The following is an 18,699-nucleotide window of genomic DNA, read 5'->3' on the forward strand; positions in this document are numbered from 1 at the left end:
AGACCCCACATAAGATCTGTTGGGAACAGGAGTGATTGGCTGTCCTTTTATCTTGATCACAGGGCTGATGCTTGTGGCACATGGAGGGAATTTCAAATTATGGAAGTCCAATCTACAAGGACTCAGGCAAGTGTAGCGCCACTAGAAAGAAGATGGCTCTGCCCAGATTGGTGTCCAGGTGTATCACTTGGCCATGGACCCTCTTAGTGTAAAGCAGTGGTTCCCAACGTGGGGCACACTCTCCACAGGAAGAGACGATTTGATTTTTAAGGGGGGCAAGTCAAGAATGATTTATTAACAGTGAATTTTTTGCATTTCTTATGGTTCTAGGGGCCTCATATACAGTATATACATATAAAGTGACATATTTATGCACTTAAGTCCTCTATTATATGTTCTGAAGCTTTCTTTGCCATTTTTTCATATCACTTCATATTATTGTTATTTTTAAAACAATTTCATAGTGATTTCTTCCTCAGCACTTTAACTGTCCTTTTGTTCTTTTATTTTTCTCTTTCATGGATGCCATGTTCTTTGAAAGCTTGTTTAGACCAAGTTAATGGCCTTTTATGCTTCCTCCACGGAATAGGAGTTCATTTTTTTAAAATAATAAGAATTATATGTGACAGGGGGAGGGGCATCAGGATTTTAAACATGTTTAGGAGGGGCATGGCCAAAAAAAGGTTGTGAACCACTGGTGTAAAGCAGTGTTTTTCAACCTTTTTTGGGCAAAGGCACACTTGTTTCATGAAAAAAATCACGAGGCACACCACCATTAGAAAATGTTAAAAAATTTAACTCTGTGCCTATATTGACTATATATAAAGTAATTCTCTTGAATAGGAATCAAATAAACACAAAGAAAGTATTTTATAATTACTTTATTATGAAATATTAAGTAAACAAAATAGTGAAAAATTATAAAATTCTTGTCTTGTCTGCACCTACGGCACACCAGGCAACATCTCGCGGCACACTAGTGTGCCGCGGAACAGCGGTTGAAAAACGCTGGTGTAAAGTATCTGTCTTCTCTTTCCTCCTACTCTCAGAACCAATGCATTGTGGATTCCACTAGGAGGCACCTCTGGCTTCTCCCAAAGATATCTATGTCCCAGGCAGAAAACGTTCAATGTTTAAACACAAGATGGCAATATATACTGCTTCTACTGCAAGGGCCTTGGCCTTGTGAAGGGAGCTGAAGGGGGGTGGGGAGTGCTGACTGAAACTGAAATCCATTTGAATTTTATGTGAAAATTGGACATCATAAATATTTTGAATTTTTTGAGGAGCCAATAATTATTTAGTCAAAGTATTCCAAGTCTCCAAGTCTTAGAAGTCTACCACAGCACACATCCCTACATCTCACAAAGCTGGGGTATGACCCAGTCACCAATCTGCCTTGCTCTCCACAAAGCTCCCCTTTCACCTTAAGTCAGGGGTTCTGGAACCTTCTCTTCAGAGCCAAGAACCCCTCAGCTGGCAGTTTCAGGACACTCCTGTGCTCCTGTAGAACCAATCACCACAGGTCTTAATAGGGTAAGGCTAAGGGCAGAGGTCACCTACGTTGGCAGATGAGGAAAAAGAAGCGGGAGAGAGCAAGTTTGAAAAGTGGGGAAAGAAAAGTGAAGAGAAATGGACAAAACTGAGGCGAAAGAGGGGGTGTGCTGAAGTGAGGAAAGGAAAGGGAAAATAAAATGAGGGGGGAAAAGGGGAAGAAAGAAGTACATGACAGAAAAAGAAAAATTGGGGCAGAAAGGGGTAAATGAGGAAATACAGAAAAGGAGAAAAGGAAACGAGTAAAGAAAGGGGGCAAAAAAGAAAAAAAAAGCGGAAATGGATAAAGAAAGAGGAAAAAAAAGAAAGAAAGAATGGGAGGAAAAGCGCAGAAAGACTGAAGTGAGTGAGGAGAGAGGGGCAAACTGAGGAGAGAGGAAAAAAAGAGGGAGAAGAGGCTCGGCAACAGAAAGCCTGCCGGGGAGCTCGCATTCCCGGAAGCCCGGACAGCGATCTCCTCAGGCGGGGCTCGGGGAAGAGAGGAGACAGCAAGTGGGGGGAGAGAGGGAAAGAGAAGTGAAGTGAGAAGGAAGGGACAAAACTGAGGAGAGTTTTATCGTGCTTCTGTGAGTTTCGTTTAAGGCATTTACTGGGTAGTCCTGAAGTGTGTCCCACACGCTCAGACTTTGTGCAGGAGCAGACGTTTCTCTTTGTCCCACCCCCGCCCCAAAGAGGTTTGTGGAGGCCGCGGCGTCGGCTGTAACTAGTAGGGCTCTCCAGGGCGGCCTCTCTCCTGTAGGGGGACCCGTCCGCGGTGGGATCGGGATATTCGCCCTCCCACCGAGCGGGAGGACAGGGTGCTGCGGCCCCCCGCCTGGCTACTCTTCCATTTCGGGCGGAGGATGCGTCGCGAGGGGCGAGAGAGCCTGAGCTGAGGCGGCACACCGAGCGGCCGGGGTGCGAGCCGCCCGCGGGGCGAGGGCGCGTGGGTGCGGCGGGGCGGGGCGGGGGTTTGGGGGCCGGACCGAGCGGGCTCAGGGCCGGCGCCCGCCCCGGGAAGCTGGAGCGGACTCCTCAGCCCCCGGGGGGAATTTACTCGCTGCCACGGCCGTGCAGGCTCCGGGGCGTGCGGCTCGCTAGCTCGCTCGCTCACTCGCTGGGCTCCTGCCACCGTTCCGCCGGCGCAGCCCAGGGGAGCCCGAGAGCGGGTGAGCCAGCGAGTGGAGGAGGGAGGGAGGGAGCGAACAGGGGGAAAAGAGGGCTCGCCCCGGCTCCCCCTCTGCCCTGCCGCCCTGCCGCCCTCCCTTCCTGCTGCCACAGGTCCGCCCCGAGTCTTGCTCACACTTGGGAAACTTGGGAAGACGCCGGGGCAGAGTGTGGCACCTCAGGGGCGGCCCGGGCCTCTAGCGGAGGGAGGAGGAGGAAGAAAAGGAAGTGAGCCCCAAGGATCCGCTCCGAGCTGTTTGTCCAGCTGTTTCTATTCGAACCCAGAGCAGCCCTGCCAGAAGGGGGCCAATTCGAGGGTGGTTAGCCGGAGGCACTAATTTCCAACTCTTCTCTCAGCTTGCCTTTTCCAGACACGCTGGAGTCTCCTCAGGCCAACCCGGCGGACGCGCACCTGCCAGCCGCCCCAGACCTGGCAGGCCAGGCGGCCCCCGAGCCCGAGAAGATGGCCCAGCCCAAGACCGACTGCCGCTCACCTGTCGGTCTCGACTGCTGCAACTGCTGCCTGGACCTGGCCCACCGAAGTGGGCTCCTGGGAGACAGCAGTGGGCAGAACAAGAGCCCAGGCAGCCCCACCGTGAGCAACTTTCGGCAGCTTCAGGAGAAGCTGATCTTTGAGAACCTCAACACCGACAAGCTCAACAGCATAATGCGGCAGGATTCGCTAGAGCCCGTGCTGCGAGACCCCTGCTACTTGCTCAACGAGGGTATCTGCAACCGCAACATCGACCAGACCATGCTCTCCATCCTGCTCTTCTTCCACAGGTGGGTGTCTGAGCAGATGGGTGGGCATGCGTCCTGGCTCGCACCAGCTTTGTTGTACCTCGGGCAAAAGGGGCTCCCAGGAATTTCATGAGGGGCACTAAGGAGGCTGGGCTCTCAGGCTGCTGTGACCGACCCCAAGGGCTATCTAGAGTCCTGCGGGGTGGAGGGGATGTCTGGCAGGTGGGAACTCTGTAAGTGCGCCTGCAAAGGCTTTCCTAAGAAGGTGCTGGAGCCTAGAAAGTGGCTAGATCCCTAGATGTTTTGGAAGTAGCTGGGGGCACCCCCTCCTGCAATGCATAATTTCCGCTGCCACTTTGGAAATTCTTCTGTGAGATGCTCTTAGGATCTGAGTTCCACCCTTCACAAAAGCCCATTTCTAAGTATGCAAACTCAGATTGAAACTTTGGGGGCTTTGAAATTACTGAATGCCACTGACTGACAGTGAGGCCAGAGAAAATATCAAGACAAACTTAAGAGGCTGCTGATGTGCAGCAGGTGGGAAATAAGAAAAATTATGCAGCCTTGAGAATTTCTTGAGACTGGATAGGATACCCCCACCTCCTCCATGTCACGTCTTTCAATTTCCAATGATGGCTAAAAGCAGCCCAGAGAGCATCCTAGGATGGGAGGGTGGATGAATCCATGTCATCGCAGATGTTTGTTGGGGTGTGGAGAGTGAGGGCCAGACTTTCTAGAAATCCTGCTGAAGGGCAAAAGGAAGAGATAGGGGAGGAAATAAAGAAACACATTGGAAAGCCCCAAGGTGTCTATAAGGTAGTCCTCTAGTCTGAGACAGTCTGGTCAGAGCCAGTCTTGGGGGTACAACTGAGGCAATTTGAGACAGGGGAGGCAACTTCAGAAAACCCAATTGCAGTGGGTTTGGTGTTTTTGGAACCATTATAACAGGGTAGAGGTGTGCGTGTCTGTGTGTGTGTGTGTGTGTGTGTGTGTGTGTGGTGTGCATTTTATTTTTTCTCAATGATGCAGGTTAAATGCATGAAAGAGAACCCCGTAGTGGAAGACCTGGGTTATATGTAGTACAAGTTATAGCCCTGCCTCACTGTATGAACTGCAAGTCACCTGACTTCTCTAGTCTCTAATGTACCTTCTGGTTCTGAGAGTCCAGGTCATTGGCAAGTGGTATGCTCAGACAAGGTAATAAGAAATCGTGAGCACCACAGAATACTTGATAATTGGACGGTTTTTCAGTGAGGCACAAAAAGGGAATTTTAAAAGCAATCAAAATAGGCAGGAGCTACCCTCACTTAAGTGTTCAGACCAGGTTTACCACTGCAACCCCTAAAGTTTCAGGAGGGAACAAGCAGGGCTTCTGAATATGTTAGCATTATCATAACAAGTTGTATTTCTCAGGTATTTTCCACCCCATCAAAGCTCTTCATCATTTATTATTTCACATTAGGTACAAATGTATTTCATTGTCTTAAAAGACCAAAAAAACCAGGCCTCATTGTAGTGTGTTTTTAGGGAATCTTCATTTTGATGAAAGATTAGTATAACTGTATTCAGATCACACCTGCTGTAACCCCACGGAGCAAAAGCCCTAACAGGCTCCTAACAATCCAGCTCAGCTTGGTAGGAGAGTGGCAGTGGGGGAGGGGTGATGGAGATACCTAGAAAGAACTCCTGTCACATTTGCACTCTTTTAACTAGGAGAGAAACTGCCCCCAAACGGCCTTATTGATGTGTAAGAGGAGACACATCCTCAGTTGGGTTACTAGGCTCGGGACCTAGGACAGTTGGATCTACGTGAATGAGGTGTGAGACTGAGGTATGAGACCAAGAGACTGAACGTGTTCACTTGTGCCACACCTTGGGAGGCTTTCTGGCTGTCTGGGTTTCTCCAAATGGTAAGACCTACTTTGTCACCTAGTCCATTGACACCTGTCCATTGGGGTTTGGTTATTGGCAAAGCATATAAATAATATAGGGTAGGGGCGTGGGGGTATTGAGGGCATTGTTGGAGGGAGCAGAGCAAATTGTTGGAAATGTGGACCTGAGCACTTTGACTCCTGGGATCAGAGGAATTCAGTGTCCAAAACAGATAAGCCTTTCTTTCTGTAAGGCTGGGGAGTGTGACAGGGGCCTGTGGTAACAGCCTTCTAGTTCTAGCAGGACAAAATAGTTCTTACTTTTTTCTTGATAACTGAGATATTTGAGGTTGGGAATTCTGAATTTGCTTTAGGTTTTACCTAGAATGACATGCTCATTAGCAGAAATAGGAGACCATTATTGCTGGTCATGGGACTTTTCCAATATCTGAGCTGGAAAGACTTCTCCTGAGAGAAAATTTTATCTTTCTTACTTCATTTATTCCCTGGATTTCTGTATTTATACTTAAGTCATCAATTTCATTTCTGTTCCATTTAATGCTTTGTTATTTCAAATTCTTGTTGGGGTGTGGTGTATTTTTCCCCTTTAATTTATCTACTTTCAAGGCTACCTTTTCTGGAGAAGAGACTCTCCCTGCCCCTCCTCCTGCAGTCCATTTTCCTCCTGGAAGGGTTCCTATATTTTTGGGAGGGGAGAGGCACATTCTTGATTTCTGTCTGGTTATCTCCCTTGACCCTTCCCTTGTTCTCAGCTTAGTTCCCAGTGTCCTTGGAACACAAGAAAATAAGCAGTTTGAGGGTAGGTGGTGTGTTTTATACTCATTTGGTCTTCCTTGGATTTCTTAGTTATATAGCCCGTATGAAATAAAGTTTTTTTTTGTTTAGATGACTGCTTAATTGTTGGTGTAACAATTGTAAAATGTAAAAAAGCAACTTTAACCTACTCTTGGAAAATCCTTATTAAGGTTTAAATGTGATTTTGTATTTGTTTTCTGTTTGAACCATGTGTGTAACTCTAATAGTCTGGGAGAAGTCCTGGTGGACATTGCTGTATGTATACTCATAACTCAGTGGTAATGGGCATGTGGCTTGTTGGTATGTAAATGGTTTCTCTAAACTATTGAGAGGTGTGTTTTACTAAACACCATCCCTTTAATCTTGTGTTAGGTAACTAATAACTATAATAGATTAATAGCTAACATTTATTGAGCATTTACAGTTTGCACTAAGCATTATATCTGCCTAATCTCATTTAATATTTATACCAACCCATGAAATGGTTACTATCACCCTTCTTCATTTTATAACAAAGAAAATTGAGGCTTGGGAAAATTAAGTAACTTGCCCAATACCTCACAATGAAAAGCAGACGAAAACTCCACCTAAGATCTGTCAGACACTAAATAATTGTCTATTAAGAAAAAATTGTTAAGCAGAGGTAAATATTACCTGAGAAACTAACCAAATGTTTAAAATATCCTTATTAGGTAGGGTGACCAACCATACCTTTCTGGGCCATGGGACTTTCAGTGTTTAAACTCCAACAGTCCCAGGGAAACTGGAATGGTTGGTCACCCTGTTATGAGGGAACTCAACCTTATCATTTGAATATGCTTCTAAAACTGGAAAATTTAGGAGGCAGATATAATATGCTGGACAAACAGCTAAAATTTCCAATTTAAATGTAGCCTATGAAAAAACTGGTAAAGTTGAAATTTGAGGGGCCTTAATTCTTTGATCAATAAGGGGTAGCAATCTGAAATGGAAATTTTTTCCATATTCTGTTGTTGTCATTGTTGTTGCTGTAATTCAGATTTACTTCTAAGATTTTATCTAAAACTTCTTAATCGGCTCTATTTTGCTGCCTTTGGTTCCCAAGCACACATACCTGCCTGGGGAAGTCTGAGATATTCTGAATTGGAGTTCCCTTGTACCTTTAAAAACCTTAGGGGCCTGCCTTTAAGCTTCTGAGCTGACACCAACTGGTTCCCACACTTATATGCTCAGAAAATGATAATAGCAAAGATTTCTAATTGCTTTACATGTGCTAATTCATTCACTCTCTCTTACTGAGTTGATATATAGTAGTAAAGAGAGAGATCAGGTTTCCAAGGGGGAAAAAATGCAAAACATTTTTTGTGCTTCTCTAAGTGAGTCTCAGAGTTCATGATTTCATGAGTGTATATTCCTGGATCTGACATCTAAGGATGTAGCTACTTACAAGGTGTGATTTAAGGGGCCAAACTACTCTCCAGGCCTGCCTGCTGTAGTGCCTAAGATACAGTTTTCTATCTAGGACCTATCTAAAATTCCTCTCCCATTGCACAGTGGTATTCTGATCACACCATGAGAAACTCTGAATTAGAGATCACAACCTTTGTCAACTAATTTGCCTTTTGATTTTGATGATGGAGTTCTTTGCTGTAGAGAGATTTCAATGTGGTTAAGCCTGCCATTCTTTGCCTTTGTGATTTTTGCTTTTGGTATCAAGCTTGGAAAGTCCTCCCTAGCCTAAAGTAATGTAAAATAACTATTTCTTAAGTGCTTATTGGTCTGACAAAGAATAGGCACTCTGATTAAGGGATTTTCTATTAAAAACAAAATGCATTTGCAACTTAACATTCAAGGTTTGAATACTTCAAGAGAAAGTTGATAGGAGATAAACTGTCTTCTTGCTGAGGCACATGTAAATCCCACATGCTAAGAGGCTTTTGCCTATGAGTGACCTTAGTGCTCTACTGGATGTCCTTCCCGACAAAACCATGGTGGCGGGCTGAGGCAGAGGTAGTTAGGGGCAATCAGGCTAGGAGGGGAGGGCAGTTGGGGGTGATCAGGCTGGTGGGTGGAGGGGAAGTTGGGAGTGAGCAGGCTGGCAGGGTGGGCCAGTTGGGGGCTAGCAGGCTGGCAGTGGGGGCAGTTGGGGGTGAGCAGGCTGGCAGGTGGAGCAGTTGGGGGCAAGTAGGCTGGTGGGGGGAAGTTGGGGGTAAGCAGGCCGGCAGGCTGGGCAGTTGGGAGCAATCAGGTGGACAGTGAGGGCAGTTGGGAGAGAGCCTGCCAGTAGTCGGGGGAAGTTAGGGAGAGAGCAGGCCTGCAAGGCGGCAGTTGGGGGCAATCTGGCTGGCAGGCGGGGGCAGTTGGGGGCGAGCAGGCCAGCAGGCAGAGTGGTTAGGGGTGATCAGGCAGGCAGGCAGGTGAATGGTTAGGAGTCAGTGGTCTCAGATTGTGAGAAGGATGTCTGACTGCTGGTTTAGGCCCAATCCCCAGGGGTCCCAGATTGGAGAGGGTGCAAGTGTGCTGAGAGACACCCCCCTCCCCATGCACGAATTTATATATATATATATATATATATATATATATATATATATATATATATATATATATATCTCATACTACATATATAGCAGTAAATTGTATATAACAAAATTTGCTACTTTAACCATGTTAAGTATGCAATTAAGTGGTATAAGGTACCTTCATAATGCTGTGTATAACCATCACCATTATCCATTTCCAGAACTTTGTCATCACCCCAGATAGAAACTCTGTACCTCTTAAACAATAACTCCCCATTCTGCCCCCTCCCATCCCCTGGTAATCTCTATTCTACTTTCTGTCTCTGAATTTGCCTATTCTAGCATTTTCAAATAAGTAGAATCATATAACATGTGGTCTTCTGTACCTGACTTGTTTCACTTAGTATGTTTTCCGGGTACATCCATGTCATAATATATATCAATATTTTATTTCTATTTATAACTGAATAATATTTCAGTATATACCACATTTTGTTTATCCATGCATTTATCCATGGACACTGTGTTATTTCCACCTTTTGGCTTTAGTTAAGAATGCTGCTATGAACATTGATGTACCATTAGCTTTTTGAGTTCCTTCTTTCAAATCTTTTGAGTCTCTACCTAGCAGTGTAGTTGCTCAGTGCCTCCTTTTCAACCCAATTTCTTGGTCCTCTAATCAGAGTCAGTCCATACAAATGAAGTAACTCTCATGAAAGGAACAAATGTTTGTTTCTTTGAGGAGAATACCCTCTCCCTGATCAGCTCCTAGTGCTAGTGATTATAATGAAAAGAAAGCTAAGAAGTTTTAACAAAGCGATGGAAATACAAGTTTTATATGGGAGGGGGTGATATGCTTTCTGGGTGCTCATGAATAAGGGACTGGCAAACGTTTTAGTGTCTCATCAATGGCTAGGGCCTACCCTGGTTTACTTCCCAGGGTTTACTTTTTTAAAAGACTAACATATGACATCTTTACTCATCATTGACTACTTTGTGAGCATTTGTTTACTAGAATTTTGTTCAGTATAACAACTCTCAGGGAGTAGGGTTCTCTGTGAATAGATGTGGGAGAGCCAAGTTTAGAGAAGAAAGGTAGAAAGACAAGTCCTGCTACAGTATGGGGCTGTGAATAGCATGAGAGCTTAAGAGGTCTGGGTGGAAGGTTCATGATCTTAAAGAAAGGTGGCAAGAACAGAGCATGAATTTACCTATTTCTCCAGGTTGCCAGGAGTGGACGCAGTTGAGTCCACACCTCAGAAAATACCTCTTCCTAGGGTGACCTTATTTCCCTGACTGAAGAAGGGGTTAACATTCCTTCTTATATTTGCACTTCCAGATTAACTAACAAGCTCTCAATTCCAGGTAGAGTCTTGGCTCCTTTCCAGAAAGTCCTGAAGGCCAGGCAGTCTGGGTAAATGGAGGTGGATGTGTTTGGCCAGCGCTGCCAGGGATTCCGGGTCCCCTGAGTGATGGAGCCCAGCATAACACTTACCCCCACCTGTGGGCTGTTTGAAAGGAATGAGGTTGGTAGTATCTGCACCAGTGGTGGCTGTTGCACTGTTTGCTCATCGTAATTCTGCTCCTACCTGAACTTTCTCCTCTTATGTAAGACATCCCTCAAGATAACTACAAAGCCATAGTCTGCCATGGCTGGCTGAGTTTACATAACAAAGTGTTGGTGTCATGCAATGTTACCTCTTGAGCCCCAGAGAAGCCAACATGCTGAGTGGGATGAAGTTTGGGACCATTTGGTGGGGCACTCTGTGTGCCTCAGTGCACTCAAGGGAGAGCATTCCATGACCACAGAGGTCAAAAAGACAAAATTTCCCTTTTAGATGAAGAGAGCAATAATAGCCCAGGACATGTTGTGCTGTCCCAATGCTTGCAATAATGGGACAAGTCTTAGGGTTTCCCTGAGGGGCCATTGCTTTGGTACAGCTAGCCCTCCTTAGGGGGATTCTAATGGGAACCTCATGAAGGCCAGAAGGTTAGATCCCAGCCTCAAAGCAGGTTAGATATGAAGTGGGGCAGGAATAAATGGCTTATAGAGGCCATAGTCAATCATGCCACAATCTAGTTTAGCTAAGGATTCAGATTGGGGATGACATGGGGGTCTGTGAGAGTAGAAAGTAAACTTTTCCAAATGTTAATCCATGCAGGAGAGAATCTTATCAGCTGGCAAGGCAGATTCACTTTTATCTTCTAGCTGTAAATCCCTGCCCAAAGTAGCTATTGCTCCTTTGGTAACAGTGTAAGAGGTGTGAAATCGCAGTCAGCACAGGAGACTGAATGGGAGCTTCCCATTGTACAGACACTAGCCCAAGGGGAAACAAGAGCTGGAAGCCTGTTTGGTCAGTCATGCCCTAGGCAGGCTATCAGCCTTCCTCCCCTGGGAGCCACTTTCCTTAAATAGGCCCATCCTGAAATCAGGCCCTTGCCTGTGGACAGAGCCCTACAGGGACCTTCCCTATCCTTCCTCGAAAGAATTTACTCACGAAATAGCCTTGCGTATTCAACCCGTTTCCTCTTGTCTCCTCTTCAGGGGAGATGGAGAACAGCTGTCACAGTTTAAGGTTCTGGTTCGGATTTTTGCCAAGTTCTCTAGGCCAGCGATTGGCTACAGCTACCCCTGAGTAAGAAGGGAGTGAAAAGTGAGAGGAAGGGAAATGGTTCCAGAGTCTCCTACCTGGTTTACATCCCCCCCAGTCAATCCCCCACACACCTCCCATTTAGTCTCACTCACAGATTAGGTTGGGCCTAGGCCAGCTAGAGGGCCCTGACTCATATCTCACATGTTCGTGCCTAGTGCCTCATGTAACAGAGATAAGTTACTGAGGCATCAAGGGGCCAGGCATTCAGAAGCCTGCTGGGGATCTAAGTCCAGCTCATCATACTCCCAAAGGAAAAGCCTGCTCTCCCTAGGTCAGGCCAGCAGTCTGCTCAGACTGGGCTAGTAACAGGCTGCAAAGGTGATCCCTCCAGAACTTCCACACTCAGCAGCAGGCAGGTGAGCTGCTGTGAGCTTAGTGTCATTTCAGGTATAGAGGGGGGTGGGGTGGTAGTAGGTTCCTGATATAATCTGACAGTATATTTCTGAGGGGACAGCCTGGTACATTTAGAGGGGCCCCAGAACAGATCTCAGAAGCTCCTCTTCTTTTTGTATCTGCTTGTTGGTTCAGGGACTGTTCTGGGGACTCCAAGCAGAAGGGTTTACTAGAAGTGGGAGGAGCTTTGGCTCAGTGGATAGAGCGTCAGCCTGTGGACTGAAAGGTCCCAGGTTCTATTCCAGTCAAGGGCATGAACCTTGGTTGTGAGCACATCCCCGGTAGGGGGTGTGCAGGAGGCAGCTGGTTGATGTTTCTAACTCTCTATCCCTCTCCTTTCCTCTCTGTTAAAAAAAAAAATCAAAATATATTTAAAAAATAAATAAATAACGGATGTCCCAAGAACCAATTTCTAGTTCATTCTCCAAGAAGTCTCAAAGTCTCTAAGCTGGCCTGAATTCACAATGATTCTTAGTTCCCTTCATAGCCCATTCAGTTAAGTTATATTACTAGCATAGTGTAATTGAGAACCCTATGAAATCAAACTGGCTAGATTCTATGACATGTTTTTCTAATAAGCTAACTTGACTATCTGCAACACAGAATAGTCCCATCAATCTAATATTACATTAGCTCAAAGTTTGTAACTAAACCAGTAGGTCCTCTTCTTCTCTTCCCTTGACTTTACTAGCCTGTCCCATTGTGTTACCAGTGGGTAAATGACTTACCAGCTAAGGGTAGTTCGGGACACTTCTCTCCAGTAAGAGAAAGAGGAAGAAACAAGAAAATAACGCTTTTTAAAAGGTGGTATGGGAATAACTAGCAGGCATGGTTGTATATTTATGTATTCAAAGTTCAGACACATAAATCCTCAGACAAGTTCAAGATCACCCACTCAGGTCTCAGGAGAACTGAGCACCCCGAGTCCCCCACATCACAGCCAGAACCCAGTCAATATTGGCTAGCCTGAGGTGGAGGTGCAGAATTTCCCTTTCTTGAGACCCCTCTCAGGCTTCCAGCTTCTCTTTTCTCCCAATATTCCCTTTATTGAGTGCCTACCACAGATTTATCTACATGGGAGGTGGTACAAGCTAGGACTGGGCTGTAGGGAGCTGATAGTGAAGCTAGGGGAGTGAAGCAGCTGTATCCAAGGCCGGTTGGAACAAAGCAGTCCCACTGGACTTCCTGCTGCTTGAGAGAATGGCCTCAAGCTTATGGCACCCTCGGTCTGCAGGTACAGAGCTTGGGAAGTGGCAAAATAAACTAGGAAGAGGGAGTTTCTTTATGGTGGCAGTTCCAGAAGGGCCTTTAAAGAATGCATTGTCTTTGGCATTGTGGAAAGAAGCAGCTGTGGGCTTTCTGGTTGGGAAAGGGGAAGGGAACCTTGCCAGTCCAGCAGTGCTCATGGGTAGGAAGGTGCTGGCCTGGGTGTGGGTGGGGCAGTGGTGAGGAAAACTTTCTATTCTTCTTGGGACAAAACCTAGAGTCACCAAGTTTCAGGAACGAGTAAAAGGCCCACTTCTCGTCCCTCTCTGACTCAGGGCAAGCTGGCTCCTAGAATGCTCTCCTCAGAGACCTGGGTTAGCCCTTGATGAACTGAGGCCTTTGGGGCCTTGGAGCAAGAAGGGACTTTCTTTGATGCTTAGAGAAAGCCCACCGGAACCAGGATGGTTGAGCTTGGTAGTGCAGTGAGAGTGGGCACCAGAGGAGCCTGTGGAATGTGGCTTCATATTTTCACACCTCTATTCTTGGTGTCTACCAGAACCTTCCGAAATGGGTAACAGAACCAAGGGGGTGTCAAGGTGCTCTCATGAGAATATATATATTCTCATTCACCCAAGTCTCTCTGGGGAAAAAAAGTTGTTGGTGGACCCATATGGTGTCATTTTAGCCTTGTTTGCACATTGTCAAGCCCTTTTTTCCTAGATTCCCTATAAATGAAGACCCTGGGGTAGGGCTGAGCAAGGGGGGAAGCATCAGGTAGATAGAAAAGGTGAGGAAGCTGGGATAGCGAAAGGAACCAGTCTCAGGTTACTTGGTGAAAGAGGGTGCTGCTTATGGTCAGCACTTCACCCTGGTTTTCTGGAACCCTCTACCCCAGGTAGTGTCCTGAGCATCCGTGCCCACACCCTTTCACACCCCCAATGCTCCAGACAATTCAAATTCTTAAGTTCATAAACCGATTTAATCAACAACAAATATTTCTTGCACACCTTCCATGCGCCAGGCTCAGTGTTAGGTACTGGGCATAGAATGGGAAAGTCACTAACGGCGTGGTCACAGTCATCATGGAATAGCCAGTGGAGTGAGGGAGAAGGACATTAACCAAATAATCACACTAATGAATTTCAAACTAAGTGCCAAGAGAGAAAAAGAATAGCTTCTGTCAGAGAGTATAACAAAGGATCAAACAAGGCTTCCTGTGGAAGTGATACTTGAGCTAATCATCCAAACCAAATGAGACATTTTTAGGCATAAGACTCTCAAAGGAACCCCTGAAGTCATACTATGTAGGTAGCTGCTCACACCCCTGGAAATATTGTTATGGCCAGCAGGTCCAAAATGAGAGGACTGACAACATTCTCACATGAGGAAGAAATGAATTTGAAGTCCACAGAGCAACTAGTACTTAATGTCATCCTTTGCTAAAAATAGTCCATGACAGTATAGAAATGTATAAAGGCTGACCCTGGGGACTGCTGATAAAGTGGTTATTGCCTGTGGGGAGGATAATTTGTTTTTGTAAATTATTTACTGTAAAGAAAAAAGAAATGGGAGGGTCTTCTAGGTTTTCTTTTCCCTTTGCAGGCCTCCTTCTAAGTTATGAATGCTTCTCATTGTACAAAAGCAGTGGGGCACAGAGCTTCAGACTGCACTTATTATGGCACTTATTTTCTGGGTTGCAAATGTCAGATATTTGTTTGGGGGGGGGGAAACCCCAAAAAACAGCCTAAATGAAGAAGAATAGGAGGCTACACCTCTAAGAAGGGCAAATAAATTGATGGAGGAGCTCCAAAGAGCTTTCATTTGAGAGGGATGTCCTTACCACAATGACAAGGCAGGTGACAGCTGAGAGCCCACTATGATCCAAGGGATTCTTATTGTAAAGGGTCCAGGTAAGGCTGACAACATTTCCTTAGACAACAGAAGGTAAACCTGAGACTTCAGGGGACTATGGGGCTAGGCTTTAGGAACTAAGTAAGTGATCCCAGAGGTGGGGTGAAGGGTGGTAAAGAAAAAAAATAGGTTAATCTTCATATACAAGAAAAGTCACAACTCAGAGATGGTGACTAGCTGTTTCCAAACCACAATAGGAACAGAACAAGAGGAAACAGGCTTCTACTGTAGCATGAAGAATTGAGATTAGATAGCAGAAAGCATTTCCTGACTACAAGCATTAAAATAAACTAGATGAAATTACCATGGGATGTTATATTAATTTATAAATTTGGAGATGGTGGTGAGAGTAACGATAAAGAACTGGATAAAAGTGTGATGGCTGGTTATAAGGACCATAGACAGAAAGGGACAGGTGGGGAAAGCAAAGAAGTCAGAGGCAGGTGCTTCCAAGGAAAAAGAAAGTGAATGTGTGATAGATTAAAGTACTTTCAAAATAAAAATGTTTATAAAAATTTCCATTGGAGATCAGTCATTAAAATGAGGATATATTCTACTGGGATTGAAATGGTGTGGGGGAATAGATTAAGGAGCTATTAGAATCCACTCCCATATCCTTAGCATTCTCATTTCCTGGCTAAATTAACCTCAGTAGGGGCACCCATAGTCTAACAATTTTGGGGAGCACCCCTAAGGGCAATGGAATAAAACTGCCCACTCCTGATACTTGTGGAGGAGGATGATTTCTTCTTCCATGAGCATAACAAAGATTAGACACAGGCTAGTTACAGTGACAACCAAAAAACTAGGCAGGATCCTGTGACAGAAAACTTACAAACTAGTGGTAGAGACAGACATCAAATAATAATTACACATATAATCATATCATTACAATTGAACATAATGAGGGGAAAGTGCAGGAAGCTGCAAGGATACAAGCTAACAGGGCTTCCCTCAGGGTTAGGAAATCCACAAAAAGAAAATTCACCTTGGAAAACCTTGGCACTTCATATGCCCCACTGTGAGTAATTCTTGCCCCAAATCAGTGTCCAGAAAAGGAAAAATGAACCCAGTCACTGCTAATGCCCAAAGATGTGGGGTTTGATGCTTTTTCGGATCACTGAAGCCCTCAGGAGCAAACCCCCAAGGAAATTTTCTCATTTCCAAGATCAAGCAGCCTTTAGTTAGGCAGAGTGATTCTCTAAGGGCCATAATGGTCTATCATCTAAAAATCAGGAGCAGGGAGACTTTGGAGAGCTCATCACTTGCCAGGTGAACAGTTGAAAGTCAGTGAAGAGAATAAAGAGCTAATGCTTGAAAATTATTCTTGAAACTGCACCCCAGAAATGACCATGTCTCCAAAATGCCGTGTCTTCAGTCTCCTATTCAAATGTGGGAGGCTGCCTGGCCAGCATGACTCGGTGGTTGAGCACTGACCTATGAACCACGAGGTTGCAGTTTGATTTCCAGTCAGGAAATTGTGGGCTTGATCCCTAGTATGAGGTGTGCAGGGGGCAGCGGATCAATCATCCTCTCTCTTTATTGATGTTTCTATCTCTCCCTTCCTTTCTGAAATCAATAAAAGTATATATTTTAAATGTGAGAGGCTTTGCTAGTATATTCTAGTATTAGCTGCAAGGTGTGCCTAGGGCTGTTGAGTCCTGGGGAGTCAGGATCCTAGAGTAGAATGGGAGGTGCTGGTCCCTGTGGGAGAGCTAGGATGGGCCCCTCTTGCCTTCAAAGGCCTTGGAGGGGCCACTAAGTAGCAGAGGACATTAGCCACTATGTGCTCATAAAGCACAGGGCCTTCCCATTTGATAGACTACCAATGACAGACTCTGACGTGTTTAGTCAACTTCTCTGGACCTCAGCTTATTCATCTAGAAAATGGGGGAAGTGTGGTTGAGAAGGTTAAAAGAGAGGATGCTCCCAGGAAGCACTCAGTCAAGCAAAGCTTTCTTACCATTAGGCAAGTCATATGTGGAACCAGAACAAAACCTTCCCTGATTTGCCTTGCCTCACTTTGTCACCAGTCTGCTCACTGACTCCTCCCATAGCTCTGTTAATCACACACCCTCTCCTGCTTAGACTAGAGCCAGTTAACACCTGCAACCCAGTCTGGCAAGCTCTCTCCCTGTCAAGGCTTGCTCTCTGAACTTTCTTTATCCACAATCAGGTATAAATGACTGAGAAGGTTTTCCTCCAGCATGGGGAAGGGAAAGCTGCTGGGAGCTTTGAAATTTTTACCAGAGATCAAAACTTACAGAAGCATACGGTCACCCTGCTGGCATAGCTAGCAAATGGAGGATTCTAGAACATAGTGGAGGTGGCAGGGAAGGCTTCTTCAAGACAATGAGCTTCTACTTTTCCAGGTTTGGCTGCCGGCACCTTCTGCCTCCACATGCATCTTAGGCAGAGACACAGATACACAGAACTCATAGGGCTTTTGCAGAATTTGGTCTGACTCTCCAATTACAGATGAGGAAACTGAGGCCCAGAGTGGGGTATGTATCTTCCCTAAACCAAACAGCCAATAAGTGACCAGCTGAAAAGAGAAACCATATCTCCTGATTTTCTAATCCAATGGTCTTCCAATTTCTCGTCTCTACACGACTGTGCACATCCCATCCCAGTAGGTACACAAGCTATCCGTGCCAGGAGACCAGCTTTGGATCCACCTGATGCCAAAAACCGTGTTTTTTAATTTGATTCTATTTAATGGAATTGACCGGTGGTTTGGGTGTTATGGAGCCCCAGCCCTGGAATCTTGCTTCTGCACAGGCTGGGGCTGCATGCCACAGCCACAGTCATGCAAGGGGGACAGAAAGGCCTGCTGTTCGGGTTGGAAAAGAAATCAGTTGCTGAAACATTGGTCTTTTTGAAAGTTCCAACCACAGGGGCTGGCTGGCAGAGCTGCTGTCTGGGTCACCCTCCCACCCCCCACCCCAGGATCCGGCCCTCCCCTTCAGTCTGGGAGTTAGTTTAGGAAGCTGGCCCAGCCTCGACAGAAGATCTGGAGGGCAGCGCTCGCCCCAGGAGTGTCAGCCTTTCCTCAGAGCCTGGGAGCCCCCAAGGCATTTAGAGCAGGGAACTTCCTCCAGCCTCCACAGCCAAGGCAGCTTAGGCTGGCCCTGAGGCTCCCTGAGCATTTTTTCTTCTGAGCTTGGGAGAGTTTTCAGTTGCTCCCATAGTAGCCTGGAAGCTATAGAGAAGAGAAAGAGGAGAGAGAGGAAAGGAAGGAGAGGGAGGAATCAACCTCAGCCAGGCAATCAAGGCTTTCCTAGGCAGTAGTGAGATGAAGGGGGAAAGGCTGGAAGAGCCCCAGCTTGTGGAGGAGCCCCAGCTTGGGGAGGTCTCTGAACTTGAGGAGGCACAGTTCCTGGAGGAGCTACAGCTTGAGGTGGTGGAAAGTGGGTCAGATTTAGATCCAGAAGACCTGGGTTCGAGTCCTGATTTTGCCACCAACCTGATGCTTGAGCTTGAGTAAGTAACTCCCTGTCCTTCTGAGGGCTGCTTTCCCTACTTACAAAATGAGGGAGGGGAGAGACAAGATTGTCTCTAGGGTCTCTTCTAACTCAGGTATTCTGGAATACCATGCTTCTAAAATCTTGATGTGTGGATGGGATGCATGGACACTTGAAAAAGTCATTGAACCTCTGAATGTTAGAATTAGGGGGTGGAGGAGATGAGATTAACATGAATGAGAAAAGGGGAGGAGAACATGGTAAATGTGTTAAAAGTCATGCCACCAAGAGGGAGTCCAGGCTGAATAGAACATTAGAGACAATTTTCAAAACTGAAGGATGAAGGGCTTATTTTAGTAATGAGAACCAGGGTGTTGGGGATATGGTCAATGTGCAATTGCTTATGAGTCCCTCAACCAAATGTCTCCCAGTAGCCCCTTCAGTT

At 45.9% G+C, this 18,699-nt stretch overlaps 1 protein-coding gene across 5 annotated transcripts in view; it reads left to right on the forward strand.

The window, feature by feature from the left end:
• Positions 1-1,420: 1,420 nt before the first annotated feature.
• TSC22D3 (TSC22 domain family member 3) overlaps positions 1,421-18,699 on the forward strand; it is a 62,391-nt gene continuing 45,112 nt past the window's right edge. The window contains exons 1-2 of one of the 5 annotated variants that reach the window (XM_084870535.1): positions 1,421-1,536; positions 3,058-3,483. In XM_084870535.1, coding sequence (XP_084726661.1) covers positions 3,164-3,483 — 320 coding nt within the window. In that variant the 5' untranslated portion in view covers positions 1,421-1,536; positions 3,058-3,163. Of the gene's footprint in view, positions 1,537-2,011; positions 2,121-2,279; positions 2,452-2,516; positions 2,815-3,057; positions 3,484-18,699 lie in introns of those variants that run through there. The other 4 variants (XM_084870534.1, XM_084870533.1, XM_084870536.1 and 1 more) reach the window with 4 other exon arrangements.

Source organism: Pipistrellus hanaki, assembly GCF_964339955.1.
Source record: "Pipistrellus hanaki genome assembly, chromosome: X".
Lineage (NCBI taxonomy): Eukaryota > Metazoa > Chordata > Mammalia > Chiroptera > Vespertilionidae > Pipistrellus > Pipistrellus hanaki.